Source organism: Drosophila eugracilis, unplaced genomic scaffold (assembly GCF_018153835.1).
Source record: "Drosophila eugracilis isolate 14026-0451.02 unplaced genomic scaffold, ASM1815383v1 contig_90, whole genome shotgun sequence".
Classification (NCBI taxonomy): Eukaryota; Metazoa; Arthropoda; class Insecta; order Diptera; family Drosophilidae; genus Drosophila; species Drosophila eugracilis.
The window spans coordinates 6,122,480-6,146,185 of NW_024573812.1; the positions used below are offsets into that span (position 1 = coordinate 6,122,480).

General features: G+C 44.1%; 7 protein-coding genes across 14 annotated transcripts in view; 5 read left to right on the forward strand and 2 right to left on the reverse strand.

Annotated features, from left to right (window-relative positions):
• The window catches only part of LOC108112776 (mucin-17), a 38,012-nt gene extending 32,948 nt beyond the window's left edge, over positions 1 to 5,064 (forward strand). For 3 of the 4 annotated variants that reach the window (XM_017223045.2, XM_017223046.2, XM_017223047.2), the window contains 3 exons: positions 658 to 1,095; positions 1,155 to 1,218; positions 1,282 to 5,064. In XM_017223045.2, coding sequence (XP_017078534.1) covers positions 658 to 1,095; positions 1,155 to 1,218; positions 1,282 to 4,223 — 3,444 coding nt within the window. In that variant the 3' untranslated portion in view covers positions 4,224 to 5,064. Of the gene's footprint in view, positions 1 to 123; positions 304 to 657; positions 1,096 to 1,154; positions 1,219 to 1,281 lie in introns of those variants that run through there. The other variant, XM_017223048.2, reaches the window with a different exon arrangement.
• Positions 5,065 to 5,337: 273 nt separating this feature from the next.
• On the forward strand, positions 5,338 to 7,063 carry LOC108113304 (protein LTV1 homolog). Its single transcript, XM_017223855.1, has 2 exons — positions 5,338 to 5,423; positions 5,483 to 7,063. The coding sequence occupies exons 1-2, from the start codon at positions 5,421 to 5,423 to the stop codon at positions 6,959 to 6,961; spliced, it is 1,482 nt and encodes a 493-aa protein (XP_017079344.1). The 5' UTR covers positions 5,338 to 5,420; the 3' UTR covers positions 6,962 to 7,063.
• A 1,332-nt stretch (positions 7,064 to 8,395) lies between these two features.
• Positions 8,396 to 16,523, forward strand: LOC108112771 (glycine receptor subunit alpha-2). Of its 5 annotated transcripts, XM_041819767.1 has the most exons (12): positions 8,397 to 8,504; positions 10,049 to 10,148; positions 10,244 to 10,398; positions 10,958 to 11,034; positions 12,355 to 12,454; positions 12,536 to 12,690; positions 13,017 to 13,106; positions 14,186 to 14,341; positions 14,399 to 14,763; positions 14,885 to 15,013; positions 15,092 to 15,196; positions 15,363 to 16,523. In XM_041819767.1, the coding sequence occupies exons 3-12, from the start codon at positions 10,337 to 10,339 to the stop codon at positions 15,561 to 15,563; spliced, it is 1,440 nt and encodes a 479-aa protein (XP_041675701.1). In that variant the 5' UTR covers positions 8,397 to 8,504; positions 10,049 to 10,148; positions 10,244 to 10,336; the 3' UTR covers positions 15,564 to 16,523. The 5 variants fall into 5 exon arrangements, with proteins under 5 accessions (XP_017078525.1, XP_041675701.1, XP_017078526.1 ...); XM_017223036.2 differs by lacking the exon at positions 10,049 to 10,148 and having other exon boundaries at positions 8,396 to 8,504; XM_017223037.2 differs by lacking the exon at positions 8,397 to 8,504 and having other exon boundaries at positions 9,942 to 10,148; positions 14,885 to 15,001.
• Positions 16,524 to 16,781: 258 nt separating this feature from the next.
• LOC108112769 (periodic tryptophan protein 2 homolog) lies at positions 16,782 to 20,649 on the reverse strand. Its single transcript, XM_017223032.1, has 10 exons — positions 20,529 to 20,649; positions 20,365 to 20,477; positions 19,044 to 20,309; positions 18,636 to 18,975; positions 18,437 to 18,582; positions 18,233 to 18,380; positions 17,938 to 18,172; positions 17,718 to 17,879; positions 17,152 to 17,368; positions 16,782 to 17,092 (listed from the first exon to the last, which is right to left on the reverse strand). The coding sequence occupies exons 1-10, from the start codon at positions 20,544 to 20,546 to the stop codon at positions 16,891 to 16,893; spliced, it is 2,847 nt and encodes a 948-aa protein (XP_017078521.1). The 5' UTR covers positions 20,547 to 20,649; the 3' UTR covers positions 16,782 to 16,890.
• A 287-nt stretch (positions 20,650 to 20,936) lies between these two features.
• On the forward strand, positions 20,937 to 21,926 carry LOC108112773 (pre-mRNA-splicing factor Syf2). The gene has a single exon (XM_017223042.1). The coding sequence runs from the start codon at positions 21,048 to 21,050 to the stop codon at positions 21,726 to 21,728; it is 681 nt and encodes a 226-aa protein (XP_017078531.1). The 5' UTR covers positions 20,937 to 21,047; the 3' UTR covers positions 21,729 to 21,926.
• Positions 21,927 to 21,941: 15 nt separating this feature from the next.
• On the forward strand, positions 21,942 to 22,576 carry LOC108112775. The gene has a single exon (XM_017223044.1). It carries the CDS (start codon positions 22,003 to 22,005, stop codon positions 22,423 to 22,425), a length of 423 nt encoding a protein of 140 aa, XP_017078533.1. The 5' UTR covers positions 21,942 to 22,002; the 3' UTR covers positions 22,426 to 22,576.
• LOC108112772 (proteasome subunit beta type-5) lies at positions 22,521 to 23,606 on the reverse strand. Its single transcript, XM_017223040.2, has 2 exons — positions 23,356 to 23,606; positions 22,521 to 23,298 (listed from the first exon to the last, which is right to left on the reverse strand). Exons 1-2 carry the CDS (start codon positions 23,500 to 23,502, stop codon positions 22,603 to 22,605), a joined length of 843 nt encoding a protein of 280 aa, XP_017078529.1. The 5' UTR covers positions 23,503 to 23,606; the 3' UTR covers positions 22,521 to 22,602.
• Positions 23,607 to 23,706: the final 100 nt, after the last annotated feature.

Consider the following 23,706-nt stretch of genomic DNA (forward strand, 5'->3'; position numbering starts at 1 on the left):
AACAGATCTCCAGTGCCTGCCCTGCACCCAATTATGTTTGTCTAGGTAAAAAGCAAATGCGACGCCATTTCCATTCCCATTTTCATTTTCATTTCACTCTCGATGCATCTGCATCGAAATCTTCAGTTGCACATTGCACTTGGGTGTCGTCAGTTGCTGCTGCTCGAGTTGAAAGTGAAATCTTTGAGATCGCGTGATCCTCATAGGCAGAGATATTTTCCATAGTTTATTATCATCACAATGGTTGCCGGAGGTTCGGGTTCTCTTAGGGCGCAGGCCAATCCCTTCCAGCTTTCGTTTGCGGTAAGAATTTGAGCGGGTTTTCCATGCATATATATTATAGTCCATAAGGAATCGCAGTCCTCTTTTGGGAGCCACAGTTACTCAGCTTTAAAAGGGATGGCTATTCCCTATCAGTCATTTGTAGCCTCGTCTGTGCTGTGAGGCCCGCTAAATGATCGACTTTAAGCAGAATCCTTTTAAAATGAAGCTGGGTGGCTCCTCCATGGGCGAAAGCCGCCTGGGACGCAGTTGCCTGCGTGCTCGTTTCGTTTTCCGCTGGAAAAGCTGGGTAACCTAACCAAAAAGAAAACTAAATCAAAAAAACGCACATGCTAATGAAACCCAAAATGACCAACAAATTTATTACCTTTCCAGGCGGAACTCACAGATGTCTTGCGCAAGCGTCGTAATAGACCCGATGCCTCCGATGAGGATTTGGGTCTGCCCCGCAGTCCGGCCTCTCCACAACGCCGGGCAGCGGGTGGTAGTAGCAGCCGGAACACCTCCGGTGTAAGTCACCAGATCAGGGGTCATCATAGCGAGGTATCTTCGCTCAGCCTGTTGAGTGTTAACAGTGCCGAGGCGGAGACAGAAGATAGCCAGAGCTCCCATCACCATCGTCACCACTCACGGGTGTCCACCAGTTCATCCATCTCGGTGGGTTCGGATATACTGCGATCCCATCACGAGGACGATGTGGATGCCGTCGGTGGAGAACGCCATCGCCTGTCACATGCAGCAGCCAAGCACAAAATGGCCATTAGGCCTGTCAAAAAGAAGGGGCCAACCAGGCAGCACCGGATGACATTGGAGGTCAGTAGAGATGAACTATTGATCAAAATCTAGTTGCTAACTTAATCTTTTTGTTTTAGACTTCCATTCCGGAGGCTAATGAAGATGTGCTGAAAATGAGTCCTGGATTAAGAGCTGTCCATGGTAAGTACTAAGGTAGCTCCTGCATCTAACTTTTCCTAACGAATCTCTATGCCCCTTTCCCAGAAGCGGACCTCAAGAGCAAGACTCGATCTTTGCCACCGAAGACTCTGACTGCCATTGCGCCACCAGTCCAGGTGAACGCCGCCAGCTCGGTAACCACCAAGCGAACGAAGACAATCGAGCAGAGCTCCACCATCACTACAAAGACCACGAGCTCATCGTCATCTTCCTCCACAACACAGATGTTCGGACTTAGAGGTCTGAACACCAAGACCAACACGTTGCTGGAGAATCGCGGAGAGTCTTCCACAGATATCGATGACTTCCTGGCCAACGAGCGGGAAAGGGAGAATGAGAGTGGCTTCCTACGCCGCCTGATTCACCGCAACTCAAAGAGATCCATAGCCAGGGCTAACGACGGAGTTGAGGATACGGATTCCAGCCAGAGTGTGGCCAAGAAGTTGCAGATTTCGACTTCCTGTTTAGAGGCTGCTTCTCGGGAACCCCTAGTAGTGCCTGATAAGTCACGCAGTGCCACCTCCCATGAACAGCACATTCAGGAGACTCGACAGACGATCAAGCGGGAGATTCACAACGAGGGCAAGCACGGACTAAACGCCATGGTCAGTAACTACGGTGTTCATCCACATCCGCCCACAGCATTGAAACCCAAGTCAGGTCCTGCTGCCAGGCAGCGTTACCTTCCCAAAGAACTGGGAGCTCCTCCGCCGGAAAAGATCTCATCGGGCAACGATGTTACTAACTTGCTGTCAAAGAGCTCGCGGGGCAACGACACCTTCCAGTCCACCACTTTGGTCCGGGAACAGCAGACCAAAGTGGAGACCTCGACACATTTCGAGAGGAAACCAAGGATTGTGGGTCTGAGTGCCTTCCAGCAGAAGCTATCGCGTTCCAGTGACTCAGTGGGCCAGCACTCCAGCTCCTCCAACTCGTTGGAGACCAGCACGGATGAGCCCTCGCCACTGTACTACGAGGAGAAGCAGCGCAAGACGGTGGAGAAGTCGCGCAGCTTCAGGAACTACGAGGATGAGGTCGTGGACACCACAGCCGTGCACAATAACATGCCGAGTTTGCCGGATCTTTCGCTTAGTTTCCGGGTGCCAGCCTATTACAAGCAGTCGCCTCAATCTCCACGCTCACCCATTTCCCCTAATGCCAAGTGCGTGTCCCTGGGATTCGAGATCAACGATAACAAAGTGCTGCAGACTCGAGCTGAGTCCACCGGTCAGTTGCCGTCGGTGGCGAAGACTTCACCACAGAAGGCCACCCCCACAAAGGTAATAGTCAGCAGTCCAGGTCCTGCGAATATCTCCCAGGTCGAGCAGAATATGGATCTGGTCGTCAAGTCACCCATGGTGAGCGTTCTAAGGAAATCTGGAAATGTGACGGAGAAGTTGCCCAAGGAGCCATCTACTCCGCCCAAACAGCGGCCCAAGTTGCTGGATTTGGGAGCAAAGACCACAGCTCCCGCAGCGAATCCAAGTCCCAGTCCTGCGAGTCCTTTGACCAAGAGTGCCAAGCTCTCGAACAGTCCACCAACCACTCCGGCCAAGGGGCAGGGCTCCTCCAACAGCAGCCGTCGAAACTCCAGCAATGTGGAGGTTACTGGCGAGCCGGAGTTCATGAAGATCCAACTGAACCGCGTGGATCAGGCCCGTCTTCACAACAAAACCAATCACTTGGTGCTGGCCAAGAATCTGAAGACGCCAACGGAAAGGAGTCAGAGCAGCGATGACCTCAGCTTCAGGCGAAACAGCGGCGACAATCTGGCGGGTATCGAGATTGTGGAGCACCCACAGATAAAACCTCTAGGTCCGGTGGTCAGGCCAACGACAGTGGAACCCAGTTTAGGCAGGCAATTGAAATCCGTGAGTGCCAATAGTGTGAGGACGAGTTATGGAAGTAGCAGTGAAGGATTGGCCATCCCCGTATCTCCTGCCACCACACCAAGTACACCCAAAAGCAATGGGTTGTCCAAGGGTATTCCCAGTACCCCAAGGAATGTAAAGGAAGTGAAGGAGCAGCCAGTCAGTCCGAGGGAGTCCGTGAAAAATAATCGCCTTTCGCTGGAGGATCGCAAGCGGTTGTTCCTCAGCGAAGAGCGATCGAAGCCGGTGGAGCAGCGCAGGAAGTCTATTACCAAAGCAGAGAGCACTGCACCACCCACTCCGTCGGTGATTCCAGCAACGCCCGCCATTCCAATCACTCCGATCACTCCCACCACACCCGAGATAAGCGAGGTCAATGGAAACAGTTCACCCACTTCCAATCCCGTCGTGCTGCGCAAGAAATCCTTTGCCAGCTGCAATGGCAATGCCAGTCCCTCTAAGGATGATCCCACGCCCGAGCTGATGAAGGTTTTTGCCCGCCGCTCGCTGAAGGTGAAGGATGACGATGTGGTTACACAGCCACCAGTGCAACCTCCAACTCCAGTGACTACCAGCAAAAAGCTACCATCGAGTGGAAGTGGAGCTCAGAGCGTGGACAGTGACAAGGAGAATCAGTCGAACAGCGAAGAGAAACTGGACAAGCTGGCTACCAAGAACGAGACACAGGTTACCCATCATCCCAACAGCAATCGCAATTCGGTGGCAGACTTCCGCAATCTCAACAATAACAACAACAATCAGCAGCAGCAACAACAGAAGGTACCCCCCAAGGTGGTCACCTATCTGCCCCCCATTAAAGTGAGCAATCAAGGACGCAACAGCCTGAATAACAATATCAGCAATAATAATGCAAGTGCAAAGCCCGCCACCGAAAGGTTTTCCCTGCAACTGAAGCAGGCCAACCCGACAGCAACTACTCCAACGTCTCCGGCAGCAGCAACACCTGTTTCAGTCCCTGCAGCAACATCTGCAGCAGCAGCAGGAACGCAGCCACCCAGTAAACCCATCGAGAGATCAGCAACTGTGGGTGAATTCAAGGGAATCCACCAGAGACGCGCCGAGTGGGAGCAAAGGGCCAAGGAGGCATTGAAGTAAAAAGGTTTTGGAATTACCCAGACCAGACTGTACCTAGCCTAGCTGCAATCCAAGTGCTTTTGTCTAGTGATGCTCTCTCCTTCAAGCTGTCGAAAGCCTTTTGGGAGGCAACAAAATTACTAAGGGAATAATAATCAAATTATCATTATAAACATTAGCTAAAAAAAACTGTAAAGAATCGCAAATGAAATCAAAGTTGAGGGCGCCGGACTGGCGAGGTCATCCAAAGAAAATAGCGACCTTCTAGCGTCCGGCACCCAAAAAACAAACACTATAGGCAATAACTATATACTGATCTTCAAAAAGTGACTAGCGTATACTTATTTTTAGTCTATCCCCCGTAATATCGTTTACAAATTGAAAAATAAGCTTCTTTTCGAATTTGTTTTGTGCATGTCAAGAAATGTTATTAAATAAACACAAATACAACTAACTCTTAAATGAATCAAAAAACAAAAAAAAAAGAAAGAAAACTTTAAGGACTGTGAGTATAATTACGCGTAGCAAGGAGCCTGATATTCGAAACACATCTGATTTAACTTAAGTTGATATTTTGCAAGCTTTTAATCGGTAGAAGAGAATGATTTTACTTTATAGGCTAACTATTCTTACATTTTAGTATCGTATATATTGTTTCCATGACCTTGTTTATGTATAATCTTTAAAGTCTGCTGAGATTACAGATCCGTATATGTATATGTTGTAACGAATGGAAATTCAATCATATTCACACCCAAGTGTATTTAAAACATTGCGAGTGTACAATTGTTGTTCAATGTGACAATTTTATAAATGTACATACAACAAATAAAATCGAACTAATAAATATTCAAGAAAAAAAGTGTGTTATCTTTGTGTACTTTTCTTTAAGAAACTTTTTCTAACAAGTCATATATTTTACAAATCAAGTAAAATACAATATTTGCTTATCACTGTGATAGTTCATGTCAAAAATTATGCCAATTTTTGAAGGTTTTCTCTCTCGAATATATAATGCAACGAATTTCGAACGAATTTTGAATTTGGCGCCCAATTTTCGAATTAGATATGCCATTATCCAACACTAAGCAAACTGCGCAGTGCGAAAAATAGTGTGACCGAACCGTCGTATTTAAGGAATCCCTTTCTGGGTGGCAGCTCCAGCAGACACATGTGTTTCTCTGTATTTACAAAAGATTTCCCGAAAACAATCCAATAATGGTGGGTAAAACACACCAATAATAGTTAAAACCCATCTTATAGACAATTTCCTATTGCAGGTTAAGGGCAAGAAGCCGTACATTGACCGCAAGAAGGCGGTCACCTTCCATTTGGTTCATCGCAGTCAACACGATCCTCTTGTGACTGATGAAACGGCTCCGCAGAGGGTGCTCCTGGAGGTGGCCCGTCAGCAAAAACCTAAGGAGCCAGAGCCACCCACTGATCCCGCCCAGAGGCAGGAGGAACTAAAAAAGTTCGGTATTCACTTCGACGATGACTATGATTACATGCAGCATCTGAAGAAACGTGATAACGACGTGGTTTGGGAGTACATGGAAAATCCCAATCAAGCAAGGAAACATAAAGCCGAGGATGCTGATAAACCAGGCCCTGCACCCAAGCTTATCCTTCCCAGCTCCGTGTTTCCCAGTGAGTATGAGGAGTCCGTGGGAATGCTAAACCAGGCTGCTCCACAAACCTTGCGTCTCGACTGGGATCCCGATGTGGTGGCCGCTTTGGACAGCGATTGCGAGAACGAAGAGCTTGAAGATGACTTCGTGGTACAGGCCATGGCTGAGGGAGACTCCGATGACGAGGAATGGAATGGCGAAGAGGACGATGAGGAACACTCCGATATGGACTTTGATTCCGATGACCTGAACGAGGAGGAAGATGAGGACGAGCTTATGGATCGTCTGGCGCCATTGATGCGTGAACGTCGTTTCGACGACGAGGAGGTCAAGTCACGCTTTACTGAGTACTCCATGTCCTCCAGCGTGATTCGGCGCAACGAGCAGCTATCTCTGTTGGACGATCGTTTCGAGAAATTCTACGCCTCGTACGACGATCCAGAGCTTGGTGACCTGGCTTTGGAAGATATCGAGGGCAATTGGCACCAGAAACACCCCGTTGTGATGCAGTGCTTCCAGGAGTTCAAGAAGAAGGACAAGACCATCGAATACAACAAGGAGTGGGATCGCGAGCGCATAGAAAAATATAGAAATGTGGTCGAAGGAGAGCAAGATCCAACGGAGGAGTTGGTCGAATACGAGGTTGACGACCCCAAGCAGAAGAAGTGGGACTGCGAGTCCATCCTGTCGACCTACTCGAACATCTACAATCACCCAAAGGTGATCGACGAGCCACGACGGAGTCGTCGTTCCAGTGCCAGCACAAATCCAGCCCCCATCCAGATCGATCCGAAGACGGGACTGCCCACAAATGTCCTACGCGGTGGGGTCGATGGCCAACTGACAGCTAAAGCCCTGGCCAATCTGGCTGATGAATCACCCGCGGCCAGTGGGCCAAAATCACTATGCGCCAAATCAGTGCTATCCACATTGAGCGTCCTATCCATCAGGCCCAAGGACGAAACCCCCGAAGAGAAAAAGGAGCGGAAACGCTTGCTGAAGGACTATCGCAACGAACGGCGCATCGAAAAGAAGGCCAACACGGAGGCCTTCAAGGAGGAGAAGAAACGACAGACGCACGTTAAGATCAACCAGCGAACCAACCAGCAAGGTGCCTCCATTGTCTAGCTTTAGTTTCCGGTTCATTTCTCTAGGCTTAAATGTGAAGTGTATACACAGGCGTATATATTAAGTGATATCTATAAACAAAGGATTGGATAAACCGACAAACTGTTGCCGTGATTACTGAAATAGTTCATCCGAATTATATGCATTAGCTGCGGGAGTTGGAGTCGGCCAGGGATGTCTCCTTTTGTTGGCGTCATCGTCGGTTGTCAGTCGACCATTAATCAAAGTGGCTGACTGTGCCACACGCGCTGAGGCTATAAACCGCAACAACTATGCCACATCGCGATACCCTGGAAAAGAACGCAACGAATGTCCTGCCTGACGGCAATTAGCTTTAACTGACTGACTGACTGACTAGCTGACAACAAGTTTAGTCTAGCGATTCGCGAGCTGCTAACTAGCTCGACGGGCGGACATAAAGCGGAATCAACAGCAAGACAATCGAAGCGAATATAAAATAAACTCGAATTCATTGTCAGTTGGCGAGCAGCAACAGCACAACAACTATAAGAATGTTATAACAAAGTGGCTTTTACCTTGCCGTGAGTCCATATGTACAGCATGTAGTAGCGCCTACATCAAGTATATGCACGACAATATGTCTGTGTCAGTGAGCTACTATATATATATATATATTATAGTCGTTGGTCCTATAAACGCGATTTGTATTTACACAGTCATATAGAAATTTCCCACGAGGGCTGAGGCCTGGGGGCCATTCAGGCCTCATTTCCAGCCCTTGGGCACTAGTTACTGGCAGGTGGGGATTCGCTTTGGTGTGGCAGTTGTTTAGTGTTTTGGTTATTTTGTGGAATTTTCAAGTCAACTCGCATGCACTTTGTTGGAAAACCCAACCGATGTCAGTCAACACCAACTGTTAGGGTTATGTCGAGAGTCTCCATATATGCCTCTACTGATATCACATACTAAAAGATTGTCGTAAGCTAGAAATTGGGATTTGCAGAGATTCTTATAACTGAAAGATCATAACTTCTCCCAAGATTTCAACAAAACAGCTTTACCAAGTTAAGAACTCGAAATCACAATCACATAAATATCATTGACCTTTTTGCCATATACCAAAGACCTTTAATAAATTAGCCATAAACTGGCAGATGGATATGTGACAGTTATTGGAAACAGCCCATTCATTTGATCATTCTCGTATGGGGGTTGGGGGTTATGGGGATTAGAAAATCCCAAACACACTTCCAGGGAACCCAACACCAATTTGCGAGCAAACCGTAGGTTGTGGTGCCCATGCAATCGTCCTTCCAGGCACCACGAATACCCATGCCAATGCTGATTCCGAGCACCGAGCCCAACTCCCATCATTGTAAGTGGAAACCCGTTACAGTTGGTTGTCGTGCCTGAGCCTCCGCAGAACGTTGGGGGATTTTTTTTTCGTATATCGTATTAAAGTTGGCAAGGCGAGCGGCCAAGAAATTCGCGTATTTTCACAGCTCAGTTCCGTTGAGTTCGGTTCAGTTCAGTTCCTGAGCGAAGGCGAACGGATTCGGGCGCGCGTCGTTCCCGTAGCGCGGTAATTCCCTATATAATATCATATATATATACACATATATTTGAATAATACGGCCTGGGATATATGATGGGTGTACTGCGGAGTTCGCGTGAGGCGGGCGTTAAAGTCGCGTAATTTTGGGACGTTATTTTTTCGGAAATGGATCCCCCGATGGAGCATTAATAAATACCACTAACTACATAATTATTGTAATTGCTGGGTATCGAAAATCCTCGATTTATATAACAAAATGCGGCGGCATATTCTAGGACGCATTTAAAAATCCATTAATATTAATCCAAGTTGGATCTTTTGAACATAGCCGCCCCGGCAGGATCCTCCGCATGAATATTAATGGATTTTATTTAATCTGTCATCTGACTTAGTGCGTGTTTTCAATCAAAGTGAAGCCCATCATTCATTCAGCGGGAATCTTTAGAAAAAAGTATCTGTGAGATTAACGTTATGTGACATATGGTGTGAGTGATTTAGGCATTCCTGTCCACAAGATCCATATCTGTGTGTGCCCACACCACTTGATGAGACCGGGCTTAGCCGGATACGGTTCATCTCACGATCTGCATACAGCCGCATTTATATACTATATATAAGAAATATATATATATGTGGTCGCTTGAGCGCTGGCAGATCTGGAAGTGGAATTTTTAATTTGCGCGAAAATACCCATTGCCATTGCCAATGTCAGCCGTAGAAAGTAATTTATAGGAAGTGGATGTCCAGGCAATTATGTGTGTGCTTCTGCTACTGCTACTGCTGCTGCTGCCCAGGAAGCCTGTAATTGAAACCCTCGATCTATCTATCCAATCCACCTCCCCGGTTATTTGTATAGAAGCAGATATCTACCAGATATCGGTCGCATAAATAGTCGCATAGATTGAGCTGTTACACCGTCCACCGTAAAAGCTGTCTGTCTGTTCAGCGACTTAAGTAAAATTGGCACGCGATTCAATTGAATCTTGGCGAGAAGTGTGCTGTGTGCCCTGTGCCGGGGCAATTACCAGTACATTACTATTATGCCATGCCTTGACCGCCGGCGAAGCTCCAGCTCCTTCCGACCCCTTCCGCGTCCAAAACTACAGTGGGAATTCTCTAGCTTGAAACCTTCTATCGACCCACGAACCGATTATAAATAACATTAATAACCACAGTTTTTAGTGCAGTTTTACCTTTTAAGCTATAATTTCAAATTAATTTAGAAGCTCCTTAAAATGTTTCTTAGTTCTTAGGAGCTGGATAAGTCGTGATGAATAAAACTTCGTGATTTCCAGCCGAAGAGTTCCCACTGTAAATATCATTTTACGGCGGCAAACCAAAATCGTACGCCCACACAATCGGGTGTAGAATCTACATATCACAGATGCGGATACAGATACTCGTATCTAGATGAGCACACTTTCTCGGCTCTTGTTTATTCGAGTTCCGAACAGCAGCCGAGCCGGAGGCAAAACCTTGCGGATAACGATAACCCTAAGCCAGGACTAATTTCTGAATACGATCTCTGCTCTCTCTCTCTCCCTTTATATTTACATATATCTTTTGTTTAGTGTTCGTGGCGTGTATAAAAAGTGATAGATCGCCCAAAAAAAAAAAATAAAAGAATAAAAAACAACAGAGAGCAAAAATAAACGAAATCATAAACAAAATGTAAGACCAAAGTACAGAAAGCGAAGGAAAATAAAACATACAAAATAAGCAAAGGCCAAAACCAAATGCAAATGATCGAAAATATTGTGTTACAGAAACCGAATTATGAAATTCCCACGTCGGTGTAAAGTGAGATGATTTGAGGTCTGTGTGTTACAAATCCTTTCCCGTGCCGTCGCCCCAACATCATGCTCGACAAATTCAACACAAACGCATTCATATCGTTTGGACTGGGATTCATACTGATGTGGTAAGCTCAAGTTACTCATTCCGATTCTGATCCCCCATTATATGGCCATCTGGAGCTAAAGACTCCAAGTGCAACCCCCAAACTCCAACCCCCAAAAACTTATCCCAGACCCAGAATCGTTTTCCAGTTCAAGGGGAACCTTCGTATTGCCAAATGCAAAAATCGTTTCAGTTCAGTTCAGTTAGGTTCGGTTTTCTGGTTTCGATTCGAAATATGTACCGATAGCAAGGTCAATTGGATCACAGTCAAATGAGAATCCTGCACGGCATATACGGCTATGGATTGGTATGGAGGAAACTAATATTATTATTCGCCTGCCAGGAGGTTAAACAGCGGAACAGAACCGAACTCAGCTGAACAGAATCGAATCGAAGCTCCGGCCAGCACGAAGGAAGTTAATTTCAAATTCAGACTTAAATTGACAAAGTTTGCTACAGTTGCATGTGGCAGACATCAAGCAGAACCCAAACCATTGAAAAAGGGGGTAACCCCCTACTTACTAAAGAAAAAAGAACTGCATTTGAATTTCCCCTTTTGTTTTGTGCTGCTCATTTTGCAGGCTGAGCGAAGCCACGGAAGCCCACATGAACTACACAGCCAAGCCGCGAGTAGTTCTTCCGCCTAATTATGTCAAGGGTAAGTTTAACTATACAACCTCCTATAGCTTTACCACCTAATACCAAGAAGCAGCCCCACAAACCCATTCAATACAATTGTTATGGTCTGTAAATCGTACTTCTCGGAGGTGTCCTTTTCGATGCGGTCTCCTTTTGTTTTTAATTGCCACGGATTACCCCCCTCTATTTTTTGTGATTTCTGATTTGTTTGCACCATGAAACCGCCAACCATGGATATGGATATGCGTGTTCGGGTTTTTCCTTCACTATTTTCTTCCTTTCCACTGTTTGATTTTCTTTTTTTTTCCTGCTCTTTCTCTCTGCTCATTTCGTGACGCGGCGAATTTCAGGGCCTCCGTCTATGGCATACTGGGTTAGGGTTACGGTTTACGGGCTAGGGGTCTCCTTTTGCTCAGTCTCCCAGTTGGAGCTTTTGACGTCATCCGGCATTACGATCGATTAAAATCAAAATAACATTTACCGGCGTCAATTGGCTGCCAGAATTACCGAAGAATTTGTGTAATCAGAAGATCTAAAGGAGAGACCTGACATTAAAGTGCCATTATTCCGTAAATAGTTTCATGCTAAACGGAAACCCTTTATTCGGCTTAACCTGCATGCTTCACTAGCTTAAAATACACCCCAAGTCCTTTTTACATATATTATTTACCCTTGTTCTGGTTTAAGCTTATAAAAGTTTAATTTAACCTATAATTACTAGAGTTCACTAAACCCAAACTTGACCATAAATTACCCAAACAATACCTGACTGGGGAATGTTAAATAATAAATCTAAAATATATGTATATTGAAAACAAGCAGATGGCTATCTAATTAAAAATATTGTAAAGGCAATTAGTGAGATTTGAGAATAACAAGTTTTGGAAAGTTTATAACCTAACTGGATTCCCATTGATTCAATAAAATCGAAATGCTAACATTCAACTTATGCAATAGCTGCATTTGTTGGCCAGAAGCCACCTGCAAGAGGTATGAATAATTTACCAAAATTACCCAGAGGCGTGTTCTCTTCATTTGAGGCAATTGCTGGAGCTAATCAACACCTTTATTTCTATCGATTTTCGCCGGTTGTGTAATACGCATTAAAACCGTAGGCTGCCCCTGAACTTGTAGGGAACTCGGGGGTTACATTTTATTTTCTCTTTTTCTTTTTGGAAGTCCAGACGGAGACTCCCTTCCCGCCTTTTAAAATGAATTCGCGCACGAAATTTTTTGCCTGATTTAGATGGGAGGCACGGAATCGTAAAGCTATTTTGCGAATAAAATGTTCACACCAAACGTCGGCTAACCAGAGATCATCGCACTTGATTTATTGCAGAGATACGACCGCCCTCGAAGAAGGGCTCACCAGTGATAGTAGACTTTAGCATATTCGTTGTAGATATTAACTCAATTAATGTAGAGGATATGGACTTTAGGTAAGTAGCTCAGTATATCTGGAGAGAGCTCAATCGTAGAGATCGTAATGGAGCATATAGCAATACTGTGTACATTTTCAGAGTAGACATGTTTATACATCAGCGCTGGCTGGAGTCACGTCTGGAGATACCAGACGACATATTCGAGGAGGGTGATGACTATGTGACGCTGCTTCCAGAGGTCTTTGAGAATTTTTGGCAGCCGGATCCGTATTTTCTCAATTCCAAAATTGCCGGTACGTCCTCCAATTCCCAAATTAAGTCCTATATTTAGATATATTATATTATATGTATGTAGTTTAAGCTTCATGTTTGAGTAGTCAATGTGTCGATGTGTATTTTACGTATCTATGTATCTTGGATCCGGGATTCTCTTGCACTTTGTCCAGCTGAGCTCATCACCTTATGTGTCTAATTAAAAAAAAAAAACTTTCTAAGTCTGGGCCGTTTGTATATAGTAACGAATTACTTTGTTTTCCTTTGTTTATTTGTTTTTTTCCTAATCCATCGGTTAATAATCCACCGACTAACAAACAATTCCCGAACTAACAATTCTGCATAGGATACGGAAGTCCATATGTTGCGTCAACTTCCCTGCTACGCAATAAGGGTGAAAGAGATTCGAAAAACTTTCATCTAGACAAAGATATAAGTATATCAAAAATGACTCTAGATCTGTGTTTGCCACTTTTGTGTTTTATTGCCAAAATCCATCGAAATCGAAAATCAGTTTCAGTTTCAGTATCAATATCAATATCAGCGCATAACTTCCATCCAATGTATCCTGTATATTCAACATTCTTCGAAATCTATCTATGTATACCGACTACGTAATGGGCTGATTTGAATGAATTCTCTCGTGCCATATAGTTCTTTGTGTGTATATATATATCCATACATCCCATGGAAAACCCAATGTACATTTAAGTTTTTCCTTTATTTTTTTTTTTTTAATTTCCCCACCCAATACCAGACCCGCCCACTTGCGGACCTCATTATACGCACGAAATCCATTCCGGTTTCAATGCCATGGTCAAAACAGGACACTCCAATCCACCGTAGTGCCACCCCTAAAACTCCAACCTTCCCTGACCCTCCCCCACGCTCGAAATCCGAAAATGAAAATTTGCAGTTGCACCCGGAGTTCTGATAAGATCTCACCTTGGAATCACGTGTGCACCCGTTGGCAATTTGGTTTTTTTCCATTTTTGGTTGCCATTGTCAACATTTACAGAACAAAAATCGATTCCGAATCGGTAAAGCTTTATATTTATATTCCTTGTCATGATTTGTGTTTAACAACACAGGTAAAAAGATTAAAATTTATTAAACAGTTTGAATTTTTGGTTGTCACGATTTGTTTAACATCACAACACAGAACAATTTTTATTTTAAAAAATATTTTAATTTCCTATATTATTCAAGCCATTAGGATTGTTAAGTTCTTATTATTAATACAATAAAATTATTTTTGAAATCACCTTAAAAAAGTAAATGTATAGTTTCCCAAACCCATTCAAAACAAGAACCATTCGTCGTCAGTAGAATATCGCGCTTGAACCTAGACATAAGGTGATCACGATCACGGCACCACCAATTGGTCCACCTAACCACTGAACCACCACCGAAATGAGCAAAGAATTGAGTCTAACGATGCCAATGCCATAGTTCTAATCAAAACCCATTTGTTCCGCATCTCTGCAACGTCTTCTCGATGTCTTTTCGTTGTAGAAATAGCGACACTGACCCACAAGTTCACGTCGGTGACGCTCTACAAGAACAAGACGGTGCGCTATGCGGCCCGGATGCACGCGATCATCGCCTGCCAGATGGAGTTCCAGCTGTATCCCATGGACATTCAAGTGTGTCCCATCTATATCGAGAGCTGTAAGTGGTTTCTAACACTATACCTTCAGACTTATTTTATTCGTGTTCTTCCTGAAGTCTCGTCGAACAACCAAAAGGTGAAGCTGCGCTGGTCAGATTCCGGCGTAACACTCAATCCAGAACTAAAGCTGCTGCAGTATAATCTGGGTCAGCCGTTGGAACTGGAGGAGAGCGACGGCTATATGCCGGAGAAGGTGGGAAACTTCTCCCGGCTCACCGTGTACTTCCGCTTTGAACGCCAGATTGGCCACCACCTCATCCAAACCTTTGCCCCCTCCTCACTGGTGGTAATGCTCTCGTGGTTCAGTTTCTGGCTTGGACTGGACGCCATTCCGGGACGTGTAACACTGCTGGTGACATGTATGCTAACTCTGGTGACCATGTTCACGGGCGCCGACATTCCACCAGTGGCCTATGTCAAGGTGAGTGATAAGTAGTTCTTTAAATTACACAAAATCAAAGATTTTTTAGAAATTACATAGAATTTTGAGGTGCAAGTTCCCCAAAAAGGAAAAATTCGAACTAAAAGATTTCTCGTTTCAGGCCCTGGATCTATGGATGGCCGGTTGCATGCTGTCCGTGTTCGCCGCTCTGGCCGAGTTCGTGGTGGTGAAAGTGCTGGACGTGCAGTACCAGTACCAGGTGAACCGAATACCCAAGGTACTGCCCATGGTAAGGCAGCTGTGGGGATATCGTTTTAATAAATAATACCACCTTCTTGTCGTTCCGATTTCAATTCGATTCGCGTAGCGCATCAGTAACATGGAGAAGGGTCAGTGTGCGACGGTGGCCAGTTGGGAAGGAGGAGCTGTGCGGTCGCGTAAAGCCACCCAGACGCCCACGACGCCGGGCCAGGTAAGCTATTAAACTACTGATATGCGGGGTGAACCACTGCACCTGTCATGTCCGCACATCAGAATTTGCAATTGAACGGGTCTAGTAAGGTGTACAGCTTTCAAAAATATTCAAAAACAAAAATTTTAAAAATATGTATCTATAATTTGATGCATCTTATCCGTAGACTTCGCTCCAGGGAAATGGTGGACCGCCAAAGCCAGCAAGACGACAAAGTCTGCTTTCCGTAGCCTGGACGGATACGGATACTGGTGTGGAGAAGATTATGTGGCGGGAGATTGACAAGGTATCCCGCGCCGTATTCCCTATCCTGTTTTTCGTTTTCGTGCTTCTGTACTGGCCGATTCTACTGATGAAGTCGTCCTAGGATTTGGGGAGCTCCAGACTACATATGTCTGGACTCCGTTAAAAAGTCAAAGAAATGCGAATCTGATGATGATGGAACTATAACTGGACTGGACTTAGAGCCCAAGTGCAATGACAGAGACACCAAGTCTTTGGATATTAAGAATATGCAAGGAGAGCTAGCCACACAATACTCGCTCTCTGTCATCGAAGTACAAGAAACCACAAGGAAAGTCTACTGTTACCTAAATAAGTGCGTGCGTGGGTATTAGTACACCTAGAGATCGGGTACATCGAATGTACTGAGTATATAGCTTAGTTATGGACTATTTGCTCACACGGAGAATGTATTGTTCATTTCAGTATTTGCTTTGTACAAATCCGATCTTGTCTTGAACGATATCAATACCTCCCCTATATTATTTTAAATCTATGCTACAAACAAAGAATTTTACGTACATATGTCTCTTTCGGACACCACGCACTTCCCCACAGGGTTAAAAAGTAAAAAGCTTCAGCTAATCTAGGCATTAATCATAAATCCCACATCGATTTACCAAAATTTTGATTTAGTTCTTGTCTTATATACACCGGATATTGAAGAAATGTATATCACTGTGCTAGTGACAATACTCACAATCGAAAGAGTAGTCCCTACTTTCAAAGTATAGACTCTCTATCTGAACAACTGCGAGCAACACGCATTAATCATTTTCTGGCAAACGATTTTAATTGAACTTTTGTATTAGGCTTAAGCAAATCAGCCAAGACATGGAATTGGTGCTTTACGGAGATAATAATAACACAATGGCCTCTAAGGATATTTGGATTGTAAATAATGAAACGAACCGTGAATGCTTTTAGAGATTTTTACATATTTAGAATTATTTATCCATTATAGCGCATTTTAATGCAAACATTAGAGCTGTGGCTTTTACATCTAATACTAAAAAAAAATTGACCTGTAGTTCAAACCGCGCACATCAGGCAGAATTTTTGAAAATATAAACATATTATATATATTTGTTAAGCTAAATCGAGTTTATATTTGATATGAAAATACAGACACAATGTAAATACATTACATCACTACTATATATATATTACATGCATATATTTATCTAGGATTGTATGTAACTGCTATACCAAGTTAAGTTTATATAAATATCTATATTCTTTCCATCTTTTAAGTTATGTTGTTCACTCAGCTACTCGTAGTTCAGTGAACACTCTAATAATGTTATCGAAAAGCTTTAAATTTATTCTTAATAAAAGACAAGGCGCGTACATCTATCAAACAAACTAATAGTTCATTTTTGTAACAGCATTAACACGAGGATGATTAACTCCTAATCCTCTTCTTCAGATCCGCTGTCACTCTCCTCCTCATCGGTAAACTGCGATTGACCATTCTCGTCATCTTTTGACCTGATAAGTAGCATTTCCTCATCGCTATCTTCTTCTACAACAGTTGCTTTCCCCTCATTTTCCTGCTCCAACTTATCTGCTCTGTCCAAAAGCACTCTCAAAGTATATTTGTTATAATCGCAGCTAAAAAATAATAAGGATTCAGTTAGACTTGTTTATTTGGCAAAAGAATTATTACTTACATCTTATTGAGCATTTCGTACTTCCTCGAGAGCACCTCGTGCAGGGCCAGCAGACCTGTGTGCTGAAAGACTCCATCCTGATTACCGTGTTTGGTCAGTAGACAACAGCTCCATTGCAAATAGAATTCAATGTGCGGTGTTGACTGGAGATGGCGGGCCAATTGTTGCAACAGTCGCTGGGCAAACTCCGGCGACAGATCCGCACAAACCAATTCGACTAAAAAGAGGGAAAGGAGCAAGGACTCAGTATGCATGCAATGCAGACACGTGCTGGCAGAACTCTTTATGGCCAGCCATTTGCATGTAGTATAATAGTTCCTATGCAAGTGGTATTGGAAGGGGTTATTAACCAAGGTAAGCGCTGGGGCGAGGACCTTGAAACTGTTTATTAACACAGCAAAAGTGCAAATTTGCACATTCGATCGGAGAACGGAGTCAGGGCAAAAGGCGACCGCCTCTCCGCCGGAGTGTGTCGCCGCTATTTTTAGTCGCGGCAGGGCTGAAGGTTGTCCAAACTGACAAGGACTGGCCCCTAAATGCAGCAGGCGATTTAGCATTTTACTCACTGTCCTTATACGGCACTCGCTCCAGCACTAGGGCAATCAAATTGGGCTCGTTTAGCTTCAGGGACATGACCAGCGCCTTGGTGTAGTTTTGCTTTTTAAGCGACTCGTGGACCGCTTTCGGCGTGACTTCCAGCGATAGGTCAAAGGGATCAAAGACAACGCCTATTCATAAAAATAATTTAATTTAATACCATTGTATTGAAAAATGATTTAGGCCTACCCTTATCCAAGGCATAAATGCAGAGTCCTTCAGTTCCTGCAGCTGCAAATGCCTGACCCGTGGGTGAGAACTTCACGGAGAACACTCTAACCTCTTGCTGGAATCGCCTGGAGGACATGTCTCCGCTACGTACTCCCGGCAATCTAATCGCTACCTTTCCTCCCTCTAACTCTTCACGTTCTTCCACCAGTGCCATGTTACCAAATTCACTTAAGTGCTTACGACTTATGAAGTCCTGTAAAGAAAATAATAAGTTAAAGTACAAATGTTTATCTTTGACTTTGTAAACACTTACATTAAGACCATCTAAGCTGTGGTTTTGGGTGATTTCGAATTTCTTCAGAAGTATAGCCTCTCTGACATGGTATATGCAGATGTTTGCCGACTTACCAGCAGCCAGTATGCACTCTCCATCCGCGGAGTACTCAATGGTGGAGAAATAACTAACAAGAATTTCAGTTAAATTATGAATTCCTTAGGGTCAAATAAAGCTTCTTACTTGGCCTGGGCATTCTTTTTGGCTGTTATTATATCGGTTTCCAGTCGTCCTCCGCTTAAATCATTACGCCCCTCTATGGCACTAACTTGGCTGGCAGATTTGATGTCGAAAATGGTTATATTACCACTCAGAGTGGCCACGGCAATCTAAACGGTAAAACAATTAAAAAAGAAATAAAAAACAAGACAAAGGCACTTACCTCTTCACCGCTGGGACTGAAAGTCACATTAGTTACATCTGAAACAGCATCAATAGATTCATGCTCGCTGTTGCTCTCAAGGCAGTTCCAAATCTTGACAGTTTTGTCCCAAGAACCAGACACCAGAGTTGAAGAAGTAGCTACCGGAGAGAATGCCAGGGAAACCACAGGTCCCTCATGGCCGCTTATGATTTCCAGCAGCTTGCCCGTCTTTACCGACCACAGGAATATGTCATAAACATCCTGCCCACCAGCTACAACCAACTCTCCAGAGTAATCCACAGCTACGCAAGAAAACTGTACAGGATTTGGTGAGGTAAAAGTTCTAAAGTTTCGGTATCTGAAAATAAATAAAAAAAAAGATTAGTATTATAGTAGTAGTTAATTTAAGGACTGAATAAAACAAACCTATTTACGTCAAAAGCGCGTACTGTGCCATCTAGTGAGCTGCTGACTAAAAATTTCTTGTTCCTACTAAACTGTATCCCAGTTACTCCACTTGTATGCTCGCTGAACGTGACAAAACAGAAGCTGCTCTGTGTGTTCCACAGCTTCACTTTTGAGTCCTCGCCACCAGTGGCAATAAACTGACCATCGGAAGAATATGCAATGCAGGTCATCTCACTGCTGTGTCCTTGCTGCTTCATAATGTACTGCTCGCTCTGCCACTCCCATACCAAAAGTTGCCCAATCTCCCTGGAAGCCAATGCCACCCAGTCGCCAGTGCAGTTGAAGAGGGCTGCCGAAATGGGATAGTCGGAGATGCTCAGCGAATGAATCATGTTGACGTCCGGCAGTTCGTAGAGGTAGAAGGCTCCGGAACTAAATGCCACAACAAGAACCTTAGTGCGAGTGTTGTAATTGGCTGCGGTCAGTTGAACATCCCGTTGCTCCTTGCGCGGCTCATCGGCCAAGTAATGCCGAGTAATTTTCTTGTAAAAGAAAGGATGACCCTTTCTCTCACCCTCATCTTTTACTTCGTTGACATCTTCGGCTCCTTTGGAACCCTCCTCCTTCACAGCCTCCGTTTCCACCACATTTTCAACGTCATCTTCGGACTCATTTTCGGGTTCAGCCTTTTTCTCCCTCTTTGTCTGAGGAGGAGCAATCGCAGGTCTCTCTGCGTCCTCCAAATCCGAAGGAGCCATACTGCATTCCCACAAACACAGTTGACCATTTCGACTTATGGTATTCAAGTGCAAACTGTTCGATTCAAAGAAGCAGGCCACAATGGCATCCGTATGACCACTTAGGTTATAAGTCCGGAAGTTCTTCGTATAGTTGATGGCGCAGATTTTGGTGGAACTATCTCGGCAACCGATGGCTAGGAACCTGGAATCCGAGGACCAGTCCAGCCATGTGACATCGTCGTAGCCACCGAGGAATCTTCTCCTCAGAACGAATGGATTGTACTCCCCAGTAATCTCACCCGGAGAACAGAATATAAGTACTACGTTCTGGACAGCCACTGCAAAGAATGCGCCATTTGGACTGAAGCAAATGCACTGAACACCCGTCTGGAACTTATGCCGATGAATTACTGTACATGACATCATGCTGATGAGTTGTGCCTCTCCTTTTTCATTCACTGCTATCAGAAGACTTCCATCTGGCGAAAGAGCCAGGTTCGTATAGTTATATCTTGATTCCAAGGACAAGGTGCGCGATTTGTTGCTGTGAGTCAATCGGATATATTTAAAAGATCGTCGTATAATTGTTTTTAACTTACTTTTTTAAATCGTACACCGTTATTCTATTGCCAACAGGACTGATAACCGAATTTCCATCCGGCGTGAAGACCAAATTTCCATTGCGATATATTGTCCCAAGCAGGTTAGAGAACTGCAACAACAGATATTGAATATTTTAAGTTAAAATCATGACAAAACTTACTTTGTATGAAAACTTCATTTTGCGGCTGGTTTTAAACGAAAAAACCACGAGTAAAATATAAACAAAAAATCCCGCACGTGTTGAGGTAAACAGCACATGAAGTTTAAAATACACTAGCGCGTTTTCAAATTGCCATAGCACAGTATGTAACAAATAGGTGTAACAGACGGGAAGTTTGAATAGTGACGAAAGGTAGGCAGATTATTTTATCAAAAAATGGCCCTTTTTAATGGTGATAAAATTAATTAATAAATTACTTATTTGTATTCATTTTAATATACCTTTTTATATATTAATTAGGTGATAGATATCTGATTAACTTCGTAATTTTTATTGCTTTTTGAGTAAAAATTGTAGTCGATATTTATACAAGAGTGGCCACTTCTGCTAAACAGCTGATTTAAATAGAGCTGCCAACGCGGTCGAAAGAAAAAAGTCAGGTCAAAGAAAAACAAAGAAAGATATACAACGTAAATCCACAATTTCTGGCAGATATCAAATTTTCTAAACAAATAAAAAATGGAGGCGACTAAAACGGCTTCGGAGAAGTTGGCTGATCGTAAGGCCCGACTGCTGGAACTACACAAAAAACGTCAAGAAGCGCGGACAGACAACCACCAGGAAGTGGTGGCGGAGGATGCTCGCAAGAAGCTTCCCAAGAATTGGGAGGCCCGAAAGCGCCAGGCGGAATGGATCCTAGCAGATGACAAAGCGCGATTAGAGGCAAAGGCGGCTGGCAAAGATTATGAACGCCTGAAGCTATTGGAGGTCTCAGCTGTAGATGCTGATCGCATCGAGAAAAAGAAGAAACGCAAAGACAATCCAGATTTAGGATTTTCCACATATGAAGCTCAAACAGCAAGGCAATACAACAGATTGGTCAAGAGCATGCCAGCCCGCGATATGGAGAAATACGAAAAACAAAAAGAGGAACTAGGCGAGGCCTTCTATGGCGGTGCACACACCACTTTGCATTCGAGGACGAAGGACACTCCAGGTGCTATTGACAAAATGGTCAATGATCTGGAACAACAAATCGAACGCCGCAAGAAGTACTCCCGCAGGAGGATTTACAACGACGATGCAGATGTGGACTTCATCAACGAAAGAAATTCCAAGTTCAACAAGAAACTGGACAGATTCTATAGCGAGCACACGGCCGAGATTAAACAGAACCTTGAACGAGGAACGGCCATTTAAGTTACATTCTTCAATGTTTCGTATATGTAAGATCTGAATTCGAAGTGTACCTAATGACATTGTTAATGAATAATTTTGTGTAAATTAAGAGATTATGAGATCTATCCCACTTTATTTACTATCCATCATCTAAATTTAGTTTATAAAAGTACACTTCACGTATGTGTAAATTTTAAATAAAAATACTTTTTATGAAAATCTATGATTAAAATTGTAGAAAGTTGGCAGCTCTGCTTCGATGTAGGAAAATTAAGTTTTTAACTAGCAAGGAAAAATGCAGCAGTTCAGTTCGCGGGAAAAGTATTTGGTGTCGAACACCTTGAACTGCTGGCCCGTGATGCTGCAGGGACACTCTGTGCTCATCGATCTGCACAACGAGACTTCAGTGGCCGGCATCATTGATATCGCGGATGGGCACATGACCTGCGAACTCTCTAATGTAGTGTTCATTGATCGCAATGGAGGCCAACATCCATTTGACCACTTCATGGTGCGGAATCGTATGATCCGGCAAATTCACATACCCACGCACTTGGATGCCGAGCAGGAACTCCGAAAAGCGATGGAACGCGGTGTCCTGCGAAGAAAGCGAGTTGAAGCCAAGGGAGGGAAGCGCACTTTCAAACAAAAGCGTGCGGAAGTGCGACACAAGGAAACCCTGCATATGATCTCCCAGCAAAGGAAGGAAAAGGAATAGAGCTAATCCCTACGCATTCAACTTAGCATACGAATTATTTTCAAGCTAAACGATGAGCATAAACATATTCCCAGCAGAAAAGAAAATCAGGAAACTTAGTATCTACCATGTTTATTTATTCCAAGAAATACAAACTTTTCGATCGACTGAATATCTTATATTCCCTTAATCCAAAGTCTACTTAGCTGTCTGCTGCTGCTCCTTGTACTTGTAGTGCAGCTCCATGCAGTCGGTGTTTGAGATGTTCACCCAGCCATCTTCTTTAATGTGATACACACGAATGATGCCACCGGAGTAGGCATCCCTGAAGGTGGCATGGTAGATGGCCCTACGTCCCAGCTCCTGGGCCTCTTCGTCCTCCAGATCCCAGTGATAGCCGGAGTCGAGTACTCCGTAGGCATACAGCGAGCCACTGCCAACGGAAAACAGATTACCAGGCGTGCGTGATCCCTCAGAGTCCACGTAGTAGAGGCCAGGCCCACGTTTATCGTAACCAGCCAACATCATGCCCATACTCAGACCCATGCCCTTGTATTCGTGGGCAATGTTAGCCATTATCTTGCTGGCAGCAGCAACTGAAATACGTTCCTTGTTGCGCAGCTCGTGCAGACGGCACTCCTTTGAAAGGACCCTGTCCCAGTATACACAATCAGCTGCTCCGCCGGCTAAAGTTCCCAACATGAACTGGTTAATCTCCACGATCTTCTTCATTGACTGGGAACCAATGTATGATCCACCAGTGGCTCGGGAATCCACAGCCAGGAGAACGCCGCCCTTGAACTTGAAGCCCAGCGTTGTGGTACCGTGATCGAAATCGATTTTGATGCCGGTCTTGTCAGCATTTGCCTGGATCTGATTAAGGTTGTGAACGGGCTGGAAAAGAAACAAGTTTATGCAAAAATCCATAAAGAAATCAGAATATAAACTTACGTTCTCAAATGGCGGAGCAGCCAGTGTGTAGGGATTGGCAAAGTTGCAGGTTAGACCCTTCAGGTCGTCCTCCACATCCGCCGACGACCAGGCAGTAGGTTTCATGTATGGAGCATTGGATATCTTGCAGATTTCAGCCAAAGCCATTTTTAGTTCTTATTTAAAACAATTAGAAAAGTTGTATGAAAATTGCCGATGACAAACAAAATTGCTTGTCCACTTCAGTGTGAACACACTTTGTTAAAGATGATATACCAACTATCGAAAGGGACGATTACTGTCAAAAATACGGCAACCCTGACCGAAACCTGTTGCCAATTTGGCCTGCGATTGGCTTTCTTTTAGTCTCTT

Excerpts from the sequence above, each read along its gene's own strand:
- LOC108112769 (XM_017223032.1), bottom strand. Across the intron at positions 20,310-20,364 it reads ACGGTGTACGATTTAAAAAA|CAACAAATCGCGCACCTTGT; the intron begins GTAAGTTAAAAA and ends ATTGACTCACAG. Across the intron at positions 18,976-19,043 it reads CGCGCTTTTGACGTAAATAG|ATACCGAAACTTTAGAACTT; the intron begins GTTTGTTTTATT and ends ATTTATTTTCAG.
- LOC108112772 (XM_017223040.2), bottom strand. The coding sequence starts at position 23,502 with ATGGCTTTGGCTGAAATCTGCAAGATATCCAATGCTCCATACATGAAA. Across the intron at positions 23,299-23,355 it reads CTGCTCCGCCATTTGAGAAC|CCCGTTCACAACCTTAATCA; the intron begins GTAAGTTTATAT and ends TTTCTTTTCCAG.
- LOC108112771 (XM_017223036.2), top strand. The coding sequence starts at position 10,337 with ATGCTCGACAAATTCAACACAAACGCATTCATATCGTTTGGACTGGGA. Across the intron at positions 14,764-14,884 it reads CACCAGTGGCCTATGTCAAG|GCCCTGGATCTATGGATGGC; the intron begins GTGAGTGATAAG and ends TTCTCGTTTCAG. Across the intron at positions 15,197-15,362 it reads CGCCCACGACGCCGGGCCAG|ACTTCGCTCCAGGGAAATGG; the intron begins GTAAGCTATTAA and ends TCTTATCCGTAG.
- LOC108112773 (XM_017223042.1), top strand. The coding sequence starts at position 21,048 with ATGGAGGCGACTAAAACGGCTTCGGAGAAGTTGGCTGATCGTAAGGCC.
- LOC108112775 (XM_017223044.1), top strand. The coding sequence starts at position 22,003 with ATGCAGCAGTTCAGTTCGCGGGAAAAGTATTTGGTGTCGAACACCTTG.